Genomic DNA, 23,902 nt, shown 5'->3' with positions numbered 1-23,902 from the left:
AGGGCGAGCCCCCAGACCGGCACCCCCCCCCAACTCCTTGGGAGCGCAGGCCGCCGGGAGCCCCCCTTCCCCCACCCGGCCCCTGGAGGCCTTTCCGAAGAGTCGGGCGGGAAACCTCACTTCCTCCTCCACGGCCGCCACCGCCGCCTGGGTCCCACACGCGCAGGTTCAGCTCTGAGTCACACACGCGCGACCTGGGGCTTCACCGCTGCGCCCCAGGTTTCCGGCCCTCGGCCGCGGACGCCGGTCTGTCGCGCTTGGGGAGGGGTCGGCCGGCGCGCCGGGCAGGGACGCCCCGGGCCCGGGGCCGCAGGGGCGCGCCCCCGCCCCGCCCGGCCCCGCCCCGCCGCTCCCCATCGCGGGGGGCGGGCCCGGGACGCGGCGCGCCCATTGGCCGGGGTAGGCGGGGCCCGCGCCGCGCTCCGGGCGGGGGCGCGGACGGCGATGAATGGAGCGGGGCGCCGGCTGCGAGCGGCCGCCAGAGCGCGGAGCGCGGCGCGGCGGCCGGGCCTCGGGACGGTGAGTGCCCCCGGGGACGCGGGCGCGGGGCGCCGCCCGGGCCTGTGACGTCAGGAGCGCGGCAGGTGCCCGCTGACGCCGGGCTGGGGCCGGCGGGCTCGAGGCGGCGCGGGCGGGGCGGGACGCCGGGCACCGGCGGCGCACCCCGCGGCCCGCCTGCCTCCGGGAAGTCCGAGGCAAACGCACCCCGTGGCTGCCAGCTGCCCAGGCGGGCAGCCTCGGGGGTGGAGCGGAGGGCGACGGGCCGGGGAGGCCAGGGAGGGCGCGGCCGGGCTGGAGGCCGGGGCAGGTGGCTGCGCGCGCGCGCGGGTCCCGGACGGACGCGCCTCCCCAGGGCGCAGAGTGGCGGCGAGCCGGGTCCAGGAGGGAGTCGCCAGGCGCAGGAGTTTCTCGCGGTTGGCCGGGCTTTGTTCGCGCCGACTGCGCTGGAGACCCCCGCGGCAGGGGCGCGGCAGGGGCGCGGGGGGCGCTAGGCTTTGGGCCGGGCACGCGGGGCCTGTCCCCGGCCCCTCTCCCCGCGCCACCACTCCAGGCGCGTGGAGCCCGGCGCGGCGCGCGGCGGGGGGACCCGGGCGCCCGGGTGCGAGCAGAGAGCGGGGTGGGGGATGGAAACGAGGGTGCGCACCCGCCTTGGGCGCCGCGGGGGCACACTTGGCCCCCGACCGGGAGACCCGAGGCAGAGCGAGCTGGCCGCGTGGACCCGGGCGGAGACCGCGTGCTGGGCCCTGCGGGGTGGGCGCCACGAGGGCGGAGACCGGCCGCGTGCACGCGCTCCCCCGTGGGCGGCACACGCGGCGGCGGGCACAGGCCTCCCCGCAGGCGCGCGGGAGCCGCAGTAGTTTTCCATCTGACCGAACCAGCGTCTCGCTGTGCTTTTGGGAACCCGGGTTCCCTCCGTCAGATGAGAAACTGGCTCTGGGGAGCCCGGCGGGACCCCCGGAACCACGAAGATCTTATTCCCTGTGCAGGGTGGGGCCCATGCTCTTCAGAGGAGAGAAAGTCTCTGGTTTGAGCCGGCTTTATTTTCGAACCTGACAATATCGATGGTACTAACGGAGGAGAAGCTGTTTGCTGAGCACTGAACATGGCAGGTCCTGTGCTAAGTGCTGTGAGCGTTGCCTCATGTAAGCCTCACGGCAACCGCGTGAGCTACTATCACTCCCGTTTCACAGATGAATAAACCAAGGCACTAAGAAGTTATGTGACTTGAGCATGGTCACACTGCTAGGACATGATGGAGAGGTTTTATTTAATCCAGACTTGGTGACTCCAGACCTTTTGCAGCTCTGATGCTGGGGGGGGAGGGGGGGAGCCAGCCCAGGTGACCAGGCCTGACACAGAGCAGTGTCCCTAAAGGTGGGCCCGTGGCTAAGGGGACTGGAGCATCTGGCGGGGATGGCCAAGGCCCATGGATGCAGGGAGAGGAGGGAAGGGCCCTCTGGTTGGACCCCGGGCTCCTTGCCGCTCAGCCTCAGTACTGCCTTCCTGCTGCGCAGGGCTGGTGGCCACTACCTGGAAAGTTTTTATGGGGCTGCTTACCTCCTGGGTGGCTATGACCTAATCCACTCTGGGCGTGGCTCCTCAAGCAGGTGCCTGGGCAGGTCCCCACTGAGCCCCTCCCAACACCACGGTGAGGTGGCTGCATGCCTGGAGGTCGGGCTTGACATTGGCCGAGGGAGTGGCACTCAGGGCTGATGTTCTGTCTGCCGGAGCACCTGACTCTGAGTGATTAGGCTCAGAGTCTGGCTCTCCCGAGTCTCCCTCCAATGGGCCCTTGCCCTGACGAACCACTGCTACAGTCTGGGCTCTGGGTCAACGTCTGGCTTCCAAGCGATCTAGAAGTGTCTGTGAGCGGCCATCCATTTCCCGGATCAGTGCTGCTGAGCCGGTACTGGCTCCAGGCTTCACGGACTTGAGCTTTGGAGGCAGCGTGGCGCCGGGCGCCTCCCCAGGTTACCGGCAGGTAGCGGAGCAACGCCCGGTGCTGGCGGCCAGGAGGCCGCTCGACAGCTGGCCCGGCGGAAACCCAGGAGACTCGCCCGGCCACATTTCTGCTTCCTCTGTTGTGGACAGAAACCACGAAACGATTCCCTCCTGAGCCACATGGCCTCCTGTTCCCAGGCGTGGCAAAGAGCCCATTGTCTGCTTTTAGAAGGGGAGGCACAATAATCCTCAGAAATCCAGCTGCTTTTGTTCTGGAACATTGAGCTGCTTGTCTGGCCTCGGCATGGTCGTGGTGAGCCCACTTTGGGGCAGGGCCCGGGCTCCAATGCGGCAGGTAATCGACCAGCTCACCAGGACCCTGCCCGTGGGCACAAAGGAGGCACCAGCCCCGGCCCCTGGTGACTGGGGCTCTTGTGTGTCAGTGGAGCCTGGGGCTTGCCAGCCGGAGAGGAAGCCGGCCTTCTGGGCCCCGGGTCATATCCCCTCCTCGGCTGGTCATGGGGACTCTTCCTGCTGCGGGCCCTCAGCCTGCTGTTCTCAGATACCCCTCATTTCCCCTTTGTGGCCACAGTGCACCCCCCCCCCAAACTAGCATTACACAGAATTAGCCTCTTGAACCACATTTCTCGGGGCTGGTGGGCCCTTTGCACAAAGCACATGCCTTTTGAAGATGGTGCTCATAGCGTGGCCAGGAGGGGCCCACGGAGGACCAGGCACGGAGTGGGGCCTGGCTGCTCCGCTTCGGGCTGTCCGGACAGTCACAGGCTCCTGGGCTGGAGAACTTCAAACGCGTCCTCTCCTCCCTCAGGGGCCCCCTTTCCTCACTGGCTTTTTATCCAGGGAGCATTGGGCGAACTCCAGGCCGCGTCCCTCGGCTCAGTGCCCTTTAGGGCTTGGGATCAGCTGTGCTGAGGGCGGTGCCTGTCCCCCCCCCCCGCCCCCCCAGGCTCCTGTGCAGTCTGTGCATTTTGGCCCGGCGGTCTGCCTCTCAGCAGCTGCTCCCAGCCTGTACTTGGACCCCCAGGCCGCGGAGGCCACCTGGATGGGGCCGAGCCCCGCGTGTGCCCCGGCACCTCCAAACCCTGTGGGGGCCCTTCTGCAAGTCCCCATTTCTCATGAGCCCCAAGTGGTGCCCAGACCCACCTGAGTCGAGGGGCTGGGTCCTTCCCCTGGAGGCTCACTCCCTTCTCCCCGTGATGCCACACTTAGTTTAAGTGGAGAAACTGAGGCACGGAGAGGGCCCCCACCTCCCCAAGTGGGAGCACCCGCCTGTCTGCAGCGCGGCCTCCCTTCGTCCCTCCACAGACCGAACACTAAGAGCCGGAAACATGAGTGAACTTGGACCCCCCTCTCTCCGGCCCGGCCCGCCCCCGCCCTGCGCTCCTGCCCACTGGTGGAGACAAGGCGGGGGCGGGGGCGTCCATGCGGGACAGCCCCCGAGGGACAGGTCCCCGGCTCTCTCAGACAGCGCTTCGTTGTTGACCTCCGCACAAAGTGGCCGGCTTCCTGCTGACTCAGGCACGCACGTGGGGACGGGCCAGCCCAGAGCCGCCGCCGCCTGCTCTCTCAGTAGCCATGGCCTCATCGTGAACAAGTGGAAGCCCCTCCTCTCCCTCAGTCAGAGGACAGGACACCAAGATGGACCTAGGAGGCCAGAAAACAGCTGCCTGAAGACTCCCCGAGTCACAGGGGCAGTGGTGCAGGGGTGGGGGGGGGCGAGCGAGGGAGGGGGAGGGGCAGGAAGGGGACCCACGTGCAGGAGCTCAGGCAGGGCTGCCCTGCGGTGTGGCCCATGTCACAGTGGCATGGGCTGTGGCTGTCGACCTCAGGGCCATCAGGTGCAGCGAGGGAGCCCTGCCGGCTGGGGCGCGGGAGGAGGCAGAAGTGACGCCGGTGTGTGTCCCTGGCTGCCACGTCCCCAGGGGGCAGGGCCCAAGATGGAGCCTGGGGACACCTAACAGGAAGGGGCAGGCCCCGCCCGGGGGGCATTTGCTGGCCGAGGAGGACCAGCGGCGTCGGGTGGCCCCGTGTCCTTCCCGCCTGCTGAGTCTGCAGGCCGACCCCAGGAGGGGAGTGGGCGAGCGAGCAGAGGGGCCCGCGGGAACCTGTGCCCCTGCTGCCCTGGGTGAGACCAGGGCCCCGAGCCTCCCGCACGGTGGCCCCGGGCCCACGCGGCAGCTGTGGGGGTGGGGGGCGGGGACGAGCGGTGCCCGGGCTTCTTGGAGCCCAGTGGCTCGGACTCGGGCAGGTGGAAGGGATGTGTGTTGTCCTCCTGAGCGAGTTCACACACACGCACGCACGCACCCGCACCTGCACACGCACACACGCCCTTGCTCCGCCCCCTGAAGCCGCAGGTGCAGAGCCTACCGTCGCTGCTAATCCTAGGCACCTAATCCCACAGGGTGCGTCTCCCGCGGGAGCAGGCAGAGGGCCTCTGGCGGAGCCCGGAGGGTGGGCTGAGTCCCCGCGCCCCTGGGCTCCCTGTGAGGGAGCTGCCTTCTCCCTGCGCAGCTGGAGGAGGAGGGCGCCTGGTCTCTCCTCCCGGGTCTGGAAAGCGCTCCCAGCCTCCTGCGGAGCGTCTGGTGGCCTCCGACGCGCCCCCTGGAGGCTGAGGGCAGCCGAGCAGCAGGGAGAGTTGGCCCAGCCTGTGAGCAGGCGCTGCAGCTGGTGAACGGGCGCTGGACGGAGCCCCCAGTCTGCTCCAGTCATGGGGGCTCCGCCCTGCTGCTGGCACTGTTGGGGGTCACACGGCTGGGGCTCGTGTGGGGGCCGTGTCCCTCGTCCTGGGGCAGCGCGTGGGGCTCCATGGTAAAAGCCCCCCCCTCCCTTGAGACTGGGGATCTCAGTGGCTTATGCGCGCGTGGGAGAGGCCTCAGCCGGCGCTGGGCCGCAGGTGCCCATGACCACAGTGGTGGCAGGTGCCCTGCCCGATGCCCCTGGTCTCCTCCTTCCCCCCGGGGCCCCTGCGTGCTCTCCGCAGCCTGTGCTGCTGTGATTGGTAGCGGGCAGTCTGCAGCTGGCTCTTAAATGCTTCCCTGGGTGTAGGGGGGCTGTGAGCTCCTGGTGGAGGGGACAGTGTCCTGGGGGTCCCCAAGCCCCACTGCCCGGCACAGCCTCCCAAGCAGCAGGTGTTGGCGGCAGTCAGGGTTCTCCAGAAGAACACAGTCAATTGGAGATATTTATATGGAGAGATTTATCATTAGAAACTTGGCCGACACATTGTGGAGGCTGGCAGTTCCTAAATGTGCAGTCGGCAAGCTGGGGCCCCAGGAGACATAAAGCTGTGGGTCTGGCCTGAGAGCCGGCAGGGCGGGCTCGAGACCTGGGAAGAACAAGGTCCTAGTTCAAGTCTACACTTGATCGTAGCCCAAAGGCCGAGAAGTGATCCTAGTTCAAGTCTAAAGTCAGGAAAAAGCCAATGTCCCAGTTCAAAGGTAGCCCAGGAGGCGACACTCAGGGAAGGGTTAGCTCTGCTGCTCCGTCCTGCCGTTCACCGGGTCGGACTCAGTGCACCCCCTGCACTGAGTCCGCCAATTCAGACACTAGTTTCTTCCAGAAGTGCCCTTGCCCACACATCTCGTGGCCACCAGGTTGACAGGTGGAATCCACCATCGCGCTGCCCTTGGCTCCAGGCCAGGCTCTGAGCAGGGGTCTTTGGGGAAGAGGGGGAGGAGTCGCCAGAGGTGAGATGCTCTTGGGGCCTCCTGGGCGAGGATACCTGTGGACTGTACCTGGAGCCCCCTCGCGGCCTGTCCCTCCCGCTGTGGGTCGGTCTGCCCCTTGGCTCCCTGCTGGGCCACCTCATGTCTCGACACACTCCCCCTCTGCCGTCCGGCTGCACTGCCCGGCCCCTCTGCACCGGCTCCAGGGGGTACCTTGGCTCCAGCCAAGCCCGGCTCAGCTCCACAGTCAGGCCCCAGCAGCAGATGGGAAACAGACACACGTTTTGTACAAGCCGGTTCGCATGGACAGAAGCTAGGCGCCTGTGCACGTGCTCACGGGAGGAAGTCCCCGACCCGAGCCCAGCTGTGGTTCCCGGTCCCCGTCTCCACATGCTGTCATCACTGGGTCCTCCCGTCCCTGGCACCTTCTCACCGGCCAGCCCGCGGGGGCCTGACATACAAACAAAGGTCAGTGGCCACAGAGCCACCGGCAGGGAGTACAGCCGTGAAGTCACCTTCTGGCTGAGCCACACTGGGCATCAGCTCTGGCCTTCATGGAAGCAGATCCTGGAAAGAAACGCCTCTGGGCGACCTGAGTCACCCCCTCGTCACCCACAGCATTGCGCACAAGGGAGCTGCTGACCAGGAGGCCGAGACAGAGCAGCTCAGTGCCCGTCGGCTCGGCCACGATGGCCACTCCTCTGTGTAGGACCCCGTCTTCTGGCAGGTGACACGTCGGCAAGCTGCGGCGTGACCTTCTGTGCATCCACATCCAGAGCAGAGGCTCTGACAGACTAAGCTTGCGCTGGTGCCCAGACCCTGGTACAAACTCAGAAATGTCCTCCCCAAGCCCCGTGACACTCGGGACCATCCTTGTGGCTGTGAGATTCCGGGTGTTGCTTACCCCAGACTCGCTCAGGACCCCGCCACCTGGCTGCCGGGAGGAGACGGTGCTGCCAGGAGGGGACAGTGCCGAGCACCACCCACTCCTTGCTCCCACTTTAGTGCCAGGACACCGGGCAGGGGCTGCCTCCTCATTTCCGACCAAGAGGGCCCGTAAGGGTGAGAGCCGCACAGAGGAGGAAGTCCAGCCTCCAGACGGCACAGGAACCCGGGGGCAGGACCACAGGTGTAAGACAAGGTGGCAAAGGCTCTTTACAGCTGCTGACCTGGCGGGGACAGGTTGTGCCGGAGTCGGGCTCCCGGCGGAACCACCGTGTGCGGGTGGCAGCCACACGTGGGTCATCAGCTAACACCCCCACTGGCGGCTCTGTTTGCTAATTTAAATAATGGGATGCAGAGGATTTGGCTTGAGCTGTATATACTCACGTCCAAGGTCATCCACGGTGCTGGTGCCGGTGGGGTTTCGCCACTGACTCAGGGTTCTTGTGTGGCTTTGATTTCAGACCGTCTTGCGGCGACATCCCTACTCACAAAAGTGGCTATCCCACCGCCTCCTGAACGCTGCTGAGGGCCTCATTCTTCCCAGTCACCTGCCCTGCGGCCCCCTGCAGGGGTGGAGCTGAGTGAGGCAAGCCCCACGCCGGCACTGCAGCTGTCCGCTGGCGGCTGGTGTCTCCACCGCGCACTGGAGACACCGACCCATGAATAATTACCAAGGCCCCGATACTGGCCCGTCATCCCCGCCGGCTGCTCTGCTTCGGGGCTTGTCCCAGACAGTGCATGCATCGTGCGTGCGACGGTGCAGATGGCTGTGTGTGCACACGCTGACCCGTACGCACTTGTGTATTGGTACACATTGTGTGTGTGTGTGTGTGTGTGTGTGCACGTGTGCGCGCATATGGAGGAAAACCCAGTGTGGCGTCAGCACAGGCTGGCCCGTGGGCCTCCGCATTTTGGGTAACGTCCATTTGTGGTACTTCCTGGTATGGCTGTTTCGGCAGCCCGCTCGCGCCGGGGCTCACACTGGCTGCTCTCTTCTGCGAGGCCCCCGCTGTGGTCCGTGTGCCGGCACACTCAGTGTCTGGGTGGACCTTTCTGGGGAGACCACCATTTGCCCCATTCAGGGCCCAGTAAGGCCAGGCTCCCTGACCGGCTCCCTGACAGTCTTGGCTGGCAAAAGTGCACAGGAAGGCAGTTCCTGATGCCCTCACCTCCATGTGTGCTGGGGACTGGGTGGAAGTGAGTCCCTGTGGCCTGATGCTCTGAGGCCAGGGTCTGGGAGCAGATGCCCGAGACGGAGTGCGGCCGCGAGGGAGGACCTGCTTGGGGCCTCTCGCCTTGGCCGCGGGCCAGTGTTCTCGTGCACACGTGGTGTTCGCTCTATGTGTGCCTGAGTCCAAACACCAGTCACAGCGAGCTGGGGCTCACACTGATCCCCGGATCTCACCGCAGTCACCTCTTCTAAGGCCCTGTCTCCAAGCACACCCCCGTTCTGGGGGGCTGGCGGTCGGGGCTCCAGCACGCCGTCCTGGGGGGGACACCGTCAGCCCCTGTGAGCAGAAGCAGCTGCACTGCAGGGGATGTCGGGTGTCTTCTCCTGCAGGAGCGAGAGCAGCTGGCGGTTTAGTTCCGCGGGGGCGCCGGCCCAGCAACCGGGCACGGGGAAGCCGCCATGCACCCAGCGGGGGGTGCTGCCCTTTCTAATGGCAGGTAGGGTGGGGGTGGACGGGGGCCCCCGGGAGCCTCGAGGTGCAGGGTTGCCCAACCCCAGCCCGGCTCCTTGGGTCGGCGGCAAGTGCGGGCGGGGAGGGAACAGGGCTGGCTGGGGCTTCGGCAGGAGCCGAAGGAGCGTCTGCCTTCCTTCTGACTCGTCCGTGTTCCTGCGCACATGGTTCGCGGCTACACTTTGAAAAACCTGCTGTGGGCAGCTGGGTAGCGAGCACAGCAGCCTCAGAACAAACCAGACCAGCTCTGAAGCCCCTTTCAACCTTCTCGCGGGCCACGCCCCCTCCCACGTTGCTTTCCAAGCGCTGGACTAAAATGTGTGTCTCCTTCATGCTAAGGGCACAGAAAGCTTGCAGGGTGTGAGTTTAATGGGGAACTGAGGCTTGATGGTCAGTGTGGAGATTGCGTGCACACAGGACGCCCCTCCCCCGCCAGCGGCAGAGCACACAGCTCAGCAGACAGAGCCCAGGCCAAGGGGGACAATGTGGGTGGGTCACTGGGTCCCGCTGGGCCTCAGCCCCTCTCCCCGACTGGCTTGCGCACGTGTGTGGCTCTGGGAGGTTTGGCCCTGGATTCAGGAGAGGGCTGGTCAAGGAAGGTTAAATCCCATCAGACTGGGTAGTGGGCACCAGAGCCATCAGCTGCCCCGAGGGACCGGGCACGGGGGGTGGGGGGGCCATTCAGTGCGTTCAAGGGTGGATGGAAGTTTTCTAACCCAGAAACTCTTCTCACAGAACAAACCAGCCACCGGAATACTGTCCAGTGACTTCCGTGACTGCTCCTGGGATCTCCTGGGCGGAGATGCCTCAGCACTCGATGGGGGACAAGCCCCTGGTGTCCATGCCACAGCTGGTGTTCCCGAGCCCACTCTCAGCCGTGGACAGTGGGAGTGGCCACAGCCCCCCAAGCAGCCGGGCGTCCCTCGGCTCGCCCCTCAGTCACGGCGTCCCGTGCTCCCCCGCCCACAGCCCCCTGGACTCCTGCAGCCAGCCGCTGTGCCAGCCGCCGGCCGGGAAGCGTGAACCCCGGGCGGCCCCCGAGATGTGCTACGTGGCTGCGGGGCCACAGAGCATGGCGTGTGGCTGGCGGGCCTTCGCACCCAAGTGGCTGCAGGCCTTCAACACGCCCAGGGGCTTCCTGCTCTTCCTGTGCGCAGCCGCCTTCCTGCAGGGCATGACGGTGAACGGCTTCATCAACACGGTCATCACCTCCATCGAGCGCCGCTACGACCTGCACAGCTACCAGAGCGGCCTCATCGCCAGCTCCTACGACGTGGCCGCCTGCCTGTGTCTCACCTTCGTCAGCTACTTTGGGGGGACCGGCCACAAGCCGCGCTGGCTGGGCTGGGGCGTGCTGGTCATGGGCGCCGGCTCGCTGGTGTTCGCGCTGCCCCACTTCACCGCGGGCACCTACGAGGCGGAGGGCGCCCAGGGTGTGGGCGCGTGCCCAGCCAACCACAGCCTGGCCTGCCCGGGCCGCACCTCCGGCCTGTCCAGCTACCGGCTGGTCTTCATGCTGGGCCAGTTCCTGCACGGCGCGGGCGCCACGCCGCTCTACACGCTGGGCGTCACCTACCTAGACGAGAACGTCAAGTCTAGCTACTCCCCAGTCTACATCGGTGAGTGGGGCGGCCGAGGGCACGGGCGGGCGCAGCTCCCTGACAGCCACGTGGGGTCGCAGGTGAGGCAGCAGGTGAGCGTCACGGGGACCACCGTGGGGGACGGTGGTGGTCCCGGCCGACCTCAGCCTGACCCCCAGCGCATCTTGGGGGCCTGGGGGGTGCACGGAGTAATTAGGCCCACGGCTGGCTCGTGCCCCAGGTCAGCCAGGCATTGCCATGCGGCCCCTGGGGCTAGGCTCGAGGCTCATGCTCCCGCTAAGTCACCCACGTTTATGTGGGGTCAGATTTCGGGGTTTTCAACCTCATGGCACCACGTCCCTGCGTCCCTCCTGCTGGGCCCGGCTTTCCCAGGGAGAGGGGCTTGGGGACACTCACAAGAGACTGACTGGCACTCCAGGGCCATCCCGACCTGGCCAGCTGACTACAGCCTCCTTTCCACCTTGTGCTCGGTCCCTCAGTCACCTAGCGGTGCCGACCAGGGACGCTGGGGTCTCCTTAGTCCAGTGACACCCCCGTGGGCCTCCGATGTGGCATGGAGCCCCCCGCGTCCTGCACAACTGGGCTCTGGGGATCTTTGCTCTTTCAGGAAGAAAGGGTCCAAATGATATCTGCGGTTGGCTGGGTCAGGAAAATTTAAAAATGTTTTTAATGTTTATTTATTTATCTTTGAGAGAGAGAAAGAGAGAGCGCAAGCAGGGAGGGGACAGAGAGAGAAAGAGGGAGACAGAGAATCCCAAGCAGGCTCCACGCCATCAGCAGAGAGCCAGACACAGGGGCTCGAACTCACCAGACGTGAGATCGTGACCTGAGCTGAAGTCGGACGCCCAACCGACTGAGCCCCCAGGCACCCCAGGAAAATTTTAAAAGCAGCCAGATTTCAGACACCACGGAGGCTGCACGGATGAAAACCCTGCTCTAAAGGGTCCGTGTCGCAGGGGCAGACCCACGGAGCCGGGGCTCCTCTCAGGTGGGCTCCCGTGGCTTCTGAGCGCCGGTGGCTCACGAGCCCCCCGGGTTGGTGGATGCAGCCGGCCTCAACCTCTCTGCTTCTCCCCAGCCATCTTCTACACGGCGGCCATCCTCGGCCCTGCCGCCGGCTACCTGATTGGAGGCGCCCTGCTCAATATTTACACAGAAGTAAGCCGACGGTGAGTGACCCCAGCTGAGTCTACCCCGCATGGATGGCACCTCATCTGGGCAGTGGCTCCCTCAGAGCGGGACACACAGCAGGAGGAGGCCTGGGCTGGCCCTGCTGTGGTGGCCCCAGGGTCTGGGGGGCAGTCCTGGGGTCTAGGGGGCAGCCCTGGGGTCTGGTGGGGCTGGCCCTGCTCTGGTGGCCCCAGGGTCTAGGGGGGCAGCCCCAGGGTCTGGGGGGGCAGTCCTGGGGTCTGGGGAGGCTGGCCCAGCTCTGGTGGCCCCTGGGGTCTGGGGGTGGGGGGCAGGGACCCGGAACCAGACGAGACCAGGTCACCATTTCTCTAATACCCTTTGCGGAACTGAGAGCAGATTTTGTGTTGCCGGTGTGAGCTTCTGTGTGGGGTTTTCCACACCAGGCGGGTCTCTTCTGACATCTGTCAGGGATCCCAAATTCATCTCTGGCCTGACAGACTTCCCGGGGTCAGCACGGACCTCACGGGTGAAGGCTCAGCCCTAGGAGACCACCCCCTACAGACTCCAGCCTCAGGCACTGAGTCCCCACGACGTCTGTCCTGCCTGGCTACAAATCGGGGTTCCCATGGCCCCACCCTTGGGTTTCAGGAGCAGCTAGGACAGCTCACAGAACTGAGGAATGTGCTTTACGCATCAGATTGCTGGTTTATTAAGCAGATTATGACCCAGGAGCCGCCAGATGGAAGAGACACAGAGGCCAGGGGTGGGAGGGGGTGCGGGCTTCTGTGGCGTGCAGTGCTCCGCCCCCACACCTCCCCGTGTCCCCCCGCCGGGAGCTCTCCAGACCCCTGGGTTAGGGTCTTCTGGACCAGCGTGCAGGCTGCCCAGTGTGGGCGCCCTGAATGCACGTGGGCAGGACGCTGACCCCAAGTGTCTCCCCCCGCAGGACGGAGCTGACCACCGAGAGCCCACTGTGGGTCGGCGCCTGGTGGGTGGGCTTCCTGGGCGCGGGGGCCGCCGCGCTCCTCATCGCCGTCCCCATCCTCGGCTACCCCCGGCAGCTGCCAGGTGGGTGTGTCACTGTCCCCTCCTCCTTTGGGCCTGCGGGGCGGGGACCCCGGGGGAGTCCGGGCTCTTCTCCACTGGCCTGCCGGGCCCCCGGCCACGTGCAGCTGAGCCCCAGGCCCCCCAGCCATGCGGCTCCTCCCCGCGGGGGCGCCCAGGACAGCTGGTTTCAGCCTGAGCGAGCGCCCCCCTGGCTGCTCCCAGCGCGTGTCCTGTGTCCCGTGACCTTCCTCTTCTCTGCCAGCTGGTCACCGGTCACCGAGGTGCACGCCCACGCCACGTCTGTCCCCACGCCCTCCATCCACGGGGCCTTCCCAGACCTGGGGGGCGGGGGGGGCTGAAGCTTGACGTCTGTGTCCTTCCAGGCTCCCAGCGCTACGTGGTCATGAGAGTGTCAGAAACAAAGCAGCTGAAGGACAGCGGCCACCAGGCGGCCACCAACCCCGACTTTGGGAAAACCATCAGAGACCTGCCTCTGTAAGCACCTTGTGGGGGACCCGTGCCGTGGGTCCCGCACATGCTGGACCTTGACCCCTGCTATGAGAGTCTGTGTGGCCCCTCCAGGGCTGTGGTGAGCACACAGCTTCTAAACCTCCTTTGTGGCCCCGCAGACTCGAGGCCTCAGCCCCGAAATCTGGTTCTGATGGAGGGCCGGGGCCCCAGCTCCTCACTCCACTGTGTCCTTGACCTTTTCATTAAGGTCACCTGCATGTGCCTGGGGTTCCTGGGCCCGTGCCCTCTCTCTGCCTCGAGGTCTGAGGAGCCCGGAAGGGTCAGGACTGTCTCCCGCCCTCTGCCCTCACTGTCCTGCACCAGCCCCCACTGCTCCTGTGCGTGACCCGGTCTGTCCCCTCTCCCTCCTGTGTGTGACCTGGTCATGTCCCCTCTCCGTTGTGTGTGGCCTAGTCTTGTTTTGTGGCCTTGATGTCCTGTTGGGAGGAAATGACCTTGGCCTGCTCTGGTCTCAGGGAGACTCGGAGCCTGGGGGACTCCTGGCCGCCCACACCCCTCTTCATGGGACGAGGCAGTGCACAGGGGACTCTCCCGGGGGTGGGGAAGGAGGCCCCCGGACGGCCACCAGCCTGACTCCTCGGCCTCACCGAGTACTCCCCTGGCCTCCTGGACTCTGGAGCCAGAGCCCAGGAATGGCCGTGTTTCACTGGCCTCGCGGGGCCAGGGGACGTTGGTGGCAGGAATGAGTCCCCGTTGCCTGCCTTCCCCAGGGAGAGGGTGAAGGGGCACCGGGGCCAAAGGCGGCCTGCGAGGGAAGCCCCTGTGCTGCAGCTGTCCACGGCCCTGCTTCCCCCGTGGAGAGTAGGGTCTCCCCGCACCCACAGCGAAGTGCTCTGAGCCAGAGCAGGGCCGCCAGTGGCCCGCACACGGCACTCGGGACCTAGCAGGTCAGCAGCTCTGGGGACAGCGGGCCGAGAGACGGAGGTGTGTGTCCGGCTTAGCCCCCCAGCCGCCGCCGGGGACGAAATAAATACTGGCGCGTGTGCTCTCCGTCGGCGTCACGGCGGGCTCTCCCGCAAGTCCAGCGCAGGGTTTCAGCAGAGCAGCCTAGAGCCGGGGATTAAGAAACGTGGGAGCCTGTGCACCCCAGGGAGGGCCACCCGCCCTCCCCCGCACCCCCCAGGGAGGGCCCCCCGCACCCCCGCACCCCCCAGGGAGGGCCCCCTGCCCCCCCGCACCCCCCAGGGAGGGCCACCCGCCCTCCCCCCAGCCTAGCCGAGGGCCCCGAAGCCTGGGCCAGTGTGAACACGGCTCAGGGTAGAGACCAGCCAGACCCAGGGCGTCCCCCACACACGGCAGGGCCTGAGAGCCCCGACAGAGGAGGGGGCCCCAGAGCCCCTGCCCTCCAGCACCCCTCTTCTTCCCTTCAGGGACACGGGACCCAAACAATTAACCAGGAAGCATCGTTTCCAGTCCTCCAGCTGGAAAGTCAGTTTGCAAGTGTGCCGCCCTGGGGTGGGCCAGACGCCGCGAGCCGCGTGGAATTCTTTCCTTCGCTCGCTCGCGGCCGCGTGTCCCGGTGCAGAGCCTGGCTACGGCTGCTCCGCACACCCTGCTTTCCAAGGTGCAATTGCTGGCCTGCGACAGGTCCCCCGAGATGTGAGCAGGGCCGTTGGGGCCCCTCCCAGCGTGAGCCTCACCAGCAGCTGGCTGTGCGGGGCCAGGGCCCACGAGGGCGGGCTCCCCCCACGGCACAGCCCTGAGCTGCAGACTCGGGGGGTGTAACCCCCAGAGCCGCCCCCACGGCAGGCTAGCGATAGTCATGTAGTGCCAGGATTTGCTTTCTCGTAGGTGCGGGAGAGGGAGGGTCTGCGCTGCCATGACCCGGGGCTCCAGGGAAAACGCTGCCCCCTGCCCGCACGACCCCTGGGACCAGGGACAGAAGCGCACCAGCCGGCACCTCTGTGCACACGTCCCGGCACCTGCCGCCCGGCTGCTGGGAAATCAGAAAAACAGGCGCTAGAGCCTTGTGCTCAGGCGACCGGCTCACCCCCGCCCCCGCCCCTCGAGGCTGAGCTTCTGAGCTTCCGGACACCCTGCAGCTGTAATTCATACGTTTCCCACTCCAAGCTGCGTGTCCTTCACTGCCCCGCGAGGGCAGTGTATTGTGTTTTGTGCTGCGCGTGGAGTCGGTGCACCTGGGCGCCTCCCCTGCTCGGCCTGAACCCCCAAGAGGGAGTGAGCGACCCTCGGAGAATGTGCACACGCGAGGGCAGGTGGAGTGGGGCAGGGCCTGGTGCCCAGCCCGCTGCTCGGCGAGGACACAGGCGGGCAGCGGGCCGGGTGCTCACAGAGGTCTCTCCACCCCGCGGTGAGACCTGAGGCCAAGAGCGCCCCCAGGGCCGTGCAGGGCTCCCCTCCTGATCTCCAGACAGACGCAAGGCTGGCCTCACTGGGGAACGGGCAGGTTGGGGCAGAGGTCCTTCCTCAGGACCCACAACAGCACCCCTAAAGTACACAGCAGCCTGCGCCACCCAGAGGTGCCTTGGAGGGCCCCCCGTCCCCCCTTCTCCAGGGCTGGTGGCTGAGAAGGGACCCTAGCTCTCAGTGCCAGTCCCCGCCCACAGGGACCTGGCCAGTCCTGGACTTGGGGACAGCCACCTCCCCCAGCCCCCCGCTCCTGGCTCTGCCCCCAAGTGATTCCACAGTGTGGTTGCTCGGGTTTCTCCCCATGCCAGAGCTGAACTGTGGCCGAGGCGGAGATAAGGTTGATTTAGTGGCTTCCTATCCTGGAGCCGGTTCTCCACCAGCCTCACACCCCCTCCTGACTGCTCTGGGGTAGATGCGGAGGCCCCCAGCTCCCCAGCCCACTGATTGCCCTCTGGACGGGCACTTCCCCTCTGGCCTACTCTGACCCTCTGTCTCTTCTCTCTCGTCTCCCCATCCAGCTCCATCTGGCTCCTTTTGAAAAACCCCACGTTCATCCTGCTGTGCCTGGCTGGGGCCACTGAGGCCACACTCATCGCTGGCATGTCCACGTTTGGCCCCAAGTTCCTAGAGTCTCAGTTCAGCCTGAGCGCCTCAGAAGCTGCCACCTTGTTTGGTGAGAAAATTCACTGGACCTTGGGTGTCCCCTGACTTCATGAGTTCTCAGATGAGCGAGGGCTCCTTGGAGTCTCATTACGAGTCCACACCACTCCTCTCCTCCTGAGGACATGCAGGGTGTGTGGTCCTGCAGGGAAGGCTGCCGGAGTGGGCGTGGGGCTGTTCGTGGATCTGATGGTCCTTCCCGAGAGGTGGGGGGCACCGACCGCGGGTGCTGACCTCCTGGCCAGGATCCGCTTCAGCTGGGAGGCTCGGGCCAGCTCAGCTCGTCTGTGCCACTTGCTCAGCACCTCCATCATCCCTGGCTTGTTGCAGAAAGGGTTTGGGTAGTGGCGCCCCCTGAGGACCCAGACCCTCACCTGGCCTCACCCGTGAGCCAGGTGGCTGGCGTCCCAGGATTTCATGGGACCGTGAGGCTGGAGCCCCTGGACCTGCCCAGCCAGAGCCATTCTGTGGCCAGAGCCAGGCTGGCCTCCCCGAGAATGAGGGCCCTGCTTAGGGTGCCCCCTGACCTTGCCGAGAACACACCAGGCAGGACGTGTTACCAGACAAGGGGGTGATGTGCATCCTGGCCGGGAGGGTCAGCACCCCATGTGGAAGGTGGGGAGCTTCTGAGCAGCACATGGGCCAGTGCAGGCCGCCCCCGAGCCCTCAGGGTTCTGTTCCGGCACAGGACCTAGGCGTTCGATTAGGGGCCCCATTCCCCCATCTCATGCCCCCAAACACCCCTCCTTGCCTGGCCTCTCATCTCCATCCACAACTGCCTCCCCTTCCCCAAAGCGGCCCCCGCCCTGTGCCGACATCCCCGCCCAGAACGCCTCTTGCTCTCGGGTCCCCTGTGCTGCACCCCCAGGGCTGGAAGGGGTCCGTGTCAGAGCTGGCTTTGGTCCTTGCTGGAGAGACAGGCCCACCGAGCCCCCCTCCCATCTGCGCCCTGTCCCTGGATGGCCTGGGAGCCACGTGCCAACAAATCCCAGCTTCGTATGAAGCGGCACCTGCCGCAGATTTCCCCGGATGGGGCTCTCGGGCGGGCTCAGCAGAGGCTGAGGTGTGCTGGACCACAGCTGTCCAGGGCGGGCCCCGATCAGGCGGGCAGGGGGCCGCTGGCGTCCCCCCAGCCCTGCCCCACCCCTGCGGTCCCCGAAGCCCTCACCGAGCCCATCCCCTCTGCTGCAGGGTACCTGGTGGTGCCAGCGGGTGGCGGTGGCACCTTCCTGGGTGGCTTCTTCGTGAACAAGTTCAAGCTTCGTGGTGCGAGCATCATCAAGCTGTGCCTCTTCTGCACCGTGACCAGCCTGCTGGCCATCTTCGTGTTCTTTATGCACTGTCCCAACGTGCCCGTGGCGGGTGTGACTGCCGGCTACCACGGCAGGTAAGGGCCACCAGGTGCCCAGGGGAAGCGGAGACTCCAGCACAGCCGTCGGAGGTCCTGGGGCCCAGGGGGTGGCGGCAGTGGGGTCGGGACTCGGTCACCATTTGGAGAGGGTCACAGCTAAGGGGCATCCAAGACAGTCCAGCATTGGCCCTTTCGAAGCCCCGGGCTCCGTCCCAGCCCTAAGCCTGGGGTTCACATCGAGACCCCGGCCCCCCAGCTGCTTTCCACGTGTGGACGTGGAAGGTGGCCCAGTGTCGGCTCCCAAGTGTGGCCGTGTCATGGGAACGTGAGCACAACAGTTGTCAGGCGAATGTCTAAAGCAGCACCGACAGGGTCAGTGGGGAGGCGACGGACTGGACCCCCACGTTCCCCACAAGAGGGCTCTGCCACCCCGCGAGGGAGGTCAGCCCCCGGGAGGGTGCTGGGGGAAGCAGGAAGGGTCAGGAGGGGTGTGGGCTTTTCCGCTTGAGTGGAGAAGAGAAGGAAGCCCTCGTACTTGTGATCGCCACTACGGCACACATCCCTGAGCCGAGCGGGTGCACAGCCGTCCGGGGCTGGCGCCTGGGGGTGGGGGGGCTTGGCCCCGTGCGCTTGTGCTGTCCGTGTTTGGCGCCCCCTGCCTGCCCATCAGCCAAGTCAGGGGAAGCGCGCCGCGCACACAGAGAGCAGAGCGGAGCGTGAGAACGCCCAGCGATTCTACGGGCAGGAGGCAGGGAGGAAAAGGCGGGCATGGCCGGAGGGCTGAGTCCCCAGGGCTGGGCGCCCCACCTGGCCCGGCCCCACCGCCCCCTCGCCTCCCCCCTGCAGCCTCCTGCCCGAAGGCCACCTGGAGCTGACCGCCACCTGCAACGCTGACTGCAACTGCCGGCCTGAGCTCTACAGCCCCGTGTGCGGCTCCGACGGCCTCACGTACTTCTCGCCCTGCTACGCGGGCTGCCCCGAGGCGGCCGAGCCGGGCCCCGGCGGCCCGAAGGTGAGTGTGGCCACCACGCCCAGCCATCTGCACCCCGGGGGCCCCGCCCCTCCCTCCGGTAACAGCGCTGTTTGCGCCCCCAGGTGTACCGAGGCTGTAGCTGTGTCCCTCAGAATGTTTCCTCTGGTTTTGGCCATGCTACTGCAGGGAAATGCACTTCAGCTTGTCAAAGAAAGCCCCTCCTTCTGGTTTTCATATTCGTTGTAATCATATTTACATTCCTCAGCAGCATCCCTGCGCTGACGGCAACGTTACGGTAAGCCCCGGGCCCGGGTTTCGCTCTGGTCCAGAACCTTCCCTTGCAGCGCGCCGCGGTGGAGCTCTGCAGATCCCGCGGGGCGCGTGCCGGGCCCCCTGAGCACCGCGGCAGGAAAGAGCCACTGCCTCTGTGAGGTGCCTGCCACCCGGGGAGGTGGTGATGCAGCCTGGGGCCTGGCCGGGACTGGCTGCTGGCGTGGGGCTGTGGCTTGGCAGACGGCCACGCTTCCCTGGGCGCTGACGCCGCTGTCTCACCTTCCAGGTGCGTCTGTGACCGGCAGAGATCGTTTGCGCTGGGAATCCAGTGGATTGTGGTTAGAACTCTAGGTACTGTGCACTAGGAGCAAGCCACGCAGGGTCGTGTGGTGTGGTCGCTGCACGAGGGCACCCAGCGTGTGCCTCCGCACGCAGCCGGTGGGCTTTCAGAACAGCTTGCGCCCCCTTTGGAGAAGGACGCCGTTCCCTAACCGTCCACTAGGGGGACCCACGGTCATGTATTTGCCTTTTCCTCATTAGCACAAAGGCTCCAACGGAGGGAGTCAGAGGTGGTGGGAAGTCCCCCGAAACGGGACACTTAAGTCCAGTTCGCACCCCCTGAGAACACCAGTGACTGACGTCACCTTTCTGGGTCTCGTCACCGCCCACCCTCCCCGTCTGGCCCCCGTGCACGTTGGGTACTGAGTGAGCCTCTTTCCGCAGGGGGCATCCCGGGGCCCATCGCCTTCGGCTGGCTCATCGACAAGGCGTGTCTGCTGTGGCAGGACCAGTGCGGCCAGCCCGGCTCCTGCTTCGTGTACCGGAACTCGGCCATGAGCCGCTACATGCTCGTCGCCGGGCTGACGTACAAGGTGAGTGAGGCCGACGCGCTCCCAGGGGCGCTGCGGGGAGGGCATCCCGGAGTCCCCTCCAGGGGCCAGGGGCCTCCCCCCGCGGGGCCCCCGTGCCCGGTTCCCAGAAGTCGCATCCTTTCCAAGACACCACGTGGCCTGAGAGCCCCAGGCCCACGAAGCCCCTGCCCACCGGGCCCCCCCTGCCGCCCTGGGACTCTGGTCAGCTGTGGCTTTGCAGACATGAGACCCGGCTCCGTCCTGTGAGGGCAGATTCCCGCAGGCCTGTCCTCATCTGGGGGGCGGGGGTGGGGCTTGATGGGCCCCTGAACACTTCGCTCGTGACCTAGCTTCAGCCTGACCCTGTGAGGAGAAACTTCCTGCTCTATCATGTGGCTCGGGGCGGGGGCGGGGGGGGAGCACAGTGTTTATAGTTTGGATTTTCCCTGATTGGAGGGAAAGACAGAAAACCTTCACCATAAAGTGAAATCCTGGGGCCAGCCTGTAAGAGTGTCCCAGTTTCCTTCTCTGGGGGCACCTCTTGCGTCCGGCTGGTCTGGGAGCATCTCCTCAGTCCCCTGGGTTTATCTCCACTCGGATTAGCATAAAAATAGCCACGTGTGCAAAGGGATTTGCGTGGCTCCGAGAAAGGCCAGGGGGCAGCTGGAGAGGGAGGTGGCCTCCTGGGAGCTGCCCCCCCGGCTGTCGTTCTGTTGTACGCCACCCCCCCCCCCCCCCCCCCCCCCCCCGTCCCCAGAGCAGCGGCCGGGACCCGGGCCGTGTGTCCAGCCGCTGACAACCCCTTGGCGTCAGCGCAGTGGTTAGAATCGCTTCTCGGGTCAGTGCTGGGTGCAGCGGGAGGAACGCACAGCTTCCCGACTTGCCCGTCCGCTCCCTGCGCCAAAGCGACACGGGCACCAGGCGCGTCAGGCCGGGCGACGCTCTCAGACACACAAGGGTGTTCCCGCCAAAGCCCAGCATCAACATGTTAAAATACACACACATACAGGGCGCCTGGGAGGCGCAGTCGGTTGAGTGTCCGACTTGGGCTCAGGTCACAACCTCATGGTTCGTGGGTTCGAGCCCCGTGTCGGGCTCCGTGCTCAGAGCCTGGAGCCTGCGTCAGATTCTGTCTCCCTCTCTCTCTGGCCTCCCCTGCTCGTGCTCTGTTGCTCTCTCAAAAGTAAACCTTTAAAAAATTTTTATAACTACAGATATGTATTTGTTTCTCAGTTCTGGGGGCCAGAGGTCCACATCAGTCCCTTCCGGGGGCTCTGACGGAGGGTCTGCTCCAGGCCCCGTCTCTGCCTCTGTGTTGTGTGGCCTTCCCCCCCGGTGTCTGTAGAGTCGCTGCCTCCTCGCCCCCGTGAGCACATCTGTCACCGCTGGGCCCCCTGAGGTCCCGGTGATTTCATCTCAACCTGATTAACTTAATTACATCTGCCAAGACCTCAGTGTGACTATCGGTCCTGGGGGTGGACACTGGGACCACTCTTCGGGGGGACATGTTCAGCCCATGACGAGCTCCTACCCCCCATCTAGTGCCAGTCTCTAGTCTCATGCTGTTGTCCATTCCCTCACTAACAGTACCGCTGTCCACGCTAGAAGCGAGTTATGCAGAAAAGATGGGTCTTCTTGCGGGAACCGGGACCTCAGGAGGACCCGGGGCCAAGTAGGCTCCCCTTTCTCCCCAGGTGCTGGGTTTCCTGTTCTTCACCATTGCCTGCTTCCTGTACAAGCATCCGTCGGAGTCTCCCAATGGCCTAGAAGCTTCTCTGCCCAGCCAGTCCTCAGCCTCCGACACCCCCATGGACCTCCAGGATGCCCCCTCGGCCCTCCAGCTCCAGAGTGATGTCTGACCGCCCATCCGTCCATCCGCCCAGGGGCATGAGCCAGCTGCTTTGCACTTCTTGCAAACCCTGTATGATTTCTCCCCGGAAGGGCTCACCCCTTGCCAATGGATGCCCCATGCTGGAGACCCTCCAAAAACCTCCCGGAGGATCCTGCGGGGACTGAGCTGGTGGGGGCCACACATCTGAGTCTCAAAGGCACCGAGGAGAAAGGACGCAAGGCACACCTCCCTCCTGGGCCGGGGGGAGAGCGTGGCGCTCTCTCCGGCTCAGGAAGACGGAGGCCCCCACCCCCTCCCTTCCACCTCACAGTCCGTGAAGGGACAGAGCCGCAAAGCACTGAATTTTCCTCAGGAGCCTCAGGGACCCCGGACACGTTAGCAGCTGTGATTGTCAAACCATCTATGCAATTTGAACCGCACTGGTCCCGTGCGGAGCTGGCGGCCACCGGGTGGCCCGTAAGTTACCGTTCTGTCCCGGAGCCTGGAGCAGCGCCTGTCACCACCTGTGACGCGCACACAGGGCTTGGGCCAGCTACTGCTCTGTAACACCGTCAACGCCGAGGGATGGGAGTCGCCAAGCGCTGAGGCCCCCGCCGTGGGGCGTGTCGCCAGCCGTGCTCCTGAACGGGCCCGGTTCAGCGCGTCTTGGGGACCAGCCTGGGCCCAACTTCCTGTGTTTCTCCTGATACAGGGCAGCTGGGTGGCCGGCTGTCCCCAGGGGCGCGGCCCCTCCTGTCCCCTCCCGTCCTCAGAGCTGCGGCGGGCAGGAGCGCTCGCATAAGCAGATATTTATGGACCGATGCTTCGCAGAACCTTATTTATAGAATCTGTTTTTTACCTGCTGGTGTGGGGGGCATAGCGGCCAGCTCAGCGGACACTCGTGAACTCTGCCTGGAGGACACTGGGACTTTCAGGGAATGTGTGGATGGCCTCTGTTAAAATTATGTGTAAATAAATCTATTTTACTATTTAAAGCAAACCTTTCTGTCCAATGTGTTTTCTTTGTATGGATGTACAGAGTTTGGTGTGTGTGTACACATCCTTCGTGAGGGTTTTTGTGAGTCTGTGTCCCCAAGCCGGTGGCAGGCTGCCCCTGAGACGAGCCCTCTGTCGGCCCTGAACCCTCCTGGGAGGGCCCCTCCCCACCGGCCCCGCCAGTGACACCGCCCCCATCGTGCCCCAACAGCCCCCTCCCCCGGGGGCCCAGCACCAGCCGGGTGGGCCTGAGTCCTCAACCCGGGCCCGCACCTTCCTGGTGTCCTGGAGTGTCAGGATTCAGATGGGGACGGCCGGGCACAACAGTGAACACAGGAGAGGTGTGCGTGTGCGTGTGCGCGTGCGTGTGCGTGTGCGTGTGTGTGTGCACGTGTGTGCGTGAGAGGGGGCAGAAGGGAGACCCCGCGCCCACTGGGCTGCCTTCTCCCTGGATGTCCAGCTCTGATGCAGCGCCTCCCGGGGGAAGCCCAGAGAGTCTGCAACCATGGCCGGGGGGGGGGTCGGGGGGAGCTCAGAGGTGTCCTGGAAACCAGTCTCACCAGCCGGCCTTGGGGGCCCACATCCCAGATGGGCCTTTCCCTCCACTCCCCAGGCTCGGATCCCGACCTGCCGCTCCCGCTGCCCCCGCTGGCCAGCGTCTACGTGGGAGCAGGAAGCAGTCTCCCGGGCCTTCTGGACCTGGTCCGAGGGTTGACGCGCACCTGCTTCCGGCCTGGCCCTGCACGGAGGGCTCCGGACGGCAAACCCGGTCTGGGTGGGAGGGCGTGGGGACAGACCGCTGGGGTCGCTGCGACCCGCCACGGGTGGTGGCTGGGACCCTCTTAGGTCCCCTGATGCCGTCTCCCGCAAACACCCTTCGTGGGCCGGCCCGCGCCGGAAATGCGGAAGCCACCCGGCGTGCTGCCACGTGGGCTGTGCAGCCCCGACGGAAATCTCTGCGGTTCACGCTCACGAGGGAAAAGTCTGTGGACACGAGATGAGGGAGAAAGGGAGGACAGTGGCCCCGGGGCGCAGGGGCCACCGTGGCCGGGAGAGCCCCGCCTGGCTGCTGCCCCGGGGCCCCCACCGCCAGCCACGTTGGCCGGAGGCCTGGGGGGGACAGGTTACCTGCAGCACCAGGTGGGGGACTTCCCACAGGACACCTCCCTCCAGAGTGGGGGCTGCTGGGTCCTGAGCACCACGCCCGCCGGCCCTCCCCAGATCCCCCATGTGCAGCCTGGGGAGGCCGCCCCTCCCGGGACGGCGGGAAGCCACCCGAGGGCGCCCACCGTGCTGCATCTGTTCACATGTCGTGTGCACGTGTGACCCTGCGCCTGCGCGCACAGACACGCGTTCACTTCTAAAGTGCTGACGTTGGGCCGGGGCTCCCTTCCCTGCTCTGGCACTAAAAGCGGCTTGACCTTGAGCAAGCAATGCTTCAGTGTTCCCATCTGCAAATGGGCCCGGATGGGGACCCACCCCCCGGGGTGAGGCAAGGAAGAGCTGATCCGTCTGGGTGGAGCTCTGGGGATGCC

The 23,902-nt window shown here is 65.7% G+C and overlaps 1 protein-coding gene across 2 annotated transcripts; it reads left to right on the top strand.

The window, feature by feature from the left end:
• The first annotated feature begins 433 nt into the window (after positions 1-433).
• On the top strand, positions 434-22,371 carry SLCO4A1 (solute carrier organic anion transporter family member 4A1). Of its 2 annotated transcripts, none has more exons than XM_039236994.1 (12): positions 434-519; positions 9,488-10,371; positions 11,432-11,522; positions 12,431-12,552; positions 12,915-13,026; positions 15,951-16,105; positions 17,284-17,479; positions 18,290-18,455; positions 18,539-18,711; positions 18,976-19,040; positions 19,413-19,561; positions 21,235-22,371. In XM_039236994.1, the coding sequence occupies exons 1-12, from the start codon at positions 449-451 to the stop codon at positions 21,397-21,399; spliced, it is 2,349 nt and encodes a 782-aa protein (XP_039092925.1). In that variant the 5' UTR covers positions 434-448; the 3' UTR covers positions 21,400-22,371. The 2 variants fall into 2 exon arrangements, with proteins under 2 accessions (XP_039092925.1, XP_039092926.1); XM_039236995.1 differs by lacking the exon at positions 434-519 and adding an exon at positions 7,569-7,859.
• Positions 22,372-23,902: the final 1,531 nt, after the last annotated feature.

This window comes from Hyaena hyaena, unplaced genomic scaffold (assembly GCF_003009895.1).
Source record: "Hyaena hyaena isolate Hyena2069 unplaced genomic scaffold, ASM300989v1 scaffold_118, whole genome shotgun sequence".
NCBI classification, from domain to species: domain Eukaryota; kingdom Metazoa; phylum Chordata; class Mammalia; order Carnivora; family Hyaenidae; genus Hyaena; species Hyaena hyaena.
Note: the sequence above shows the minus strand (reverse complement) of the source record. Positions and strands in the feature narration are given on the sequence as shown.

Coding starts and splice junctions, on each gene's coding strand:
- SLCO4A1 (XM_039236994.1), top strand. CDS start 449: ATGGAGCGGGGCGCCGGCTGCGAGCGGCCGCCAGAGCGCGGAGCGCGG. Junction 11,523..12,430: donor TACACAGAAGTAAGCCGACG/GTGAGTGACCCC, acceptor CTCCCCCCGCAG/GACGGAGCTGACCACCGAGA. Junction 13,027..15,950: donor ACCATCAGAGACCTGCCTCT/GTAAGCACCTTG, acceptor CTCCCCATCCAG/CTCCATCTGGCTCCTTTTGA.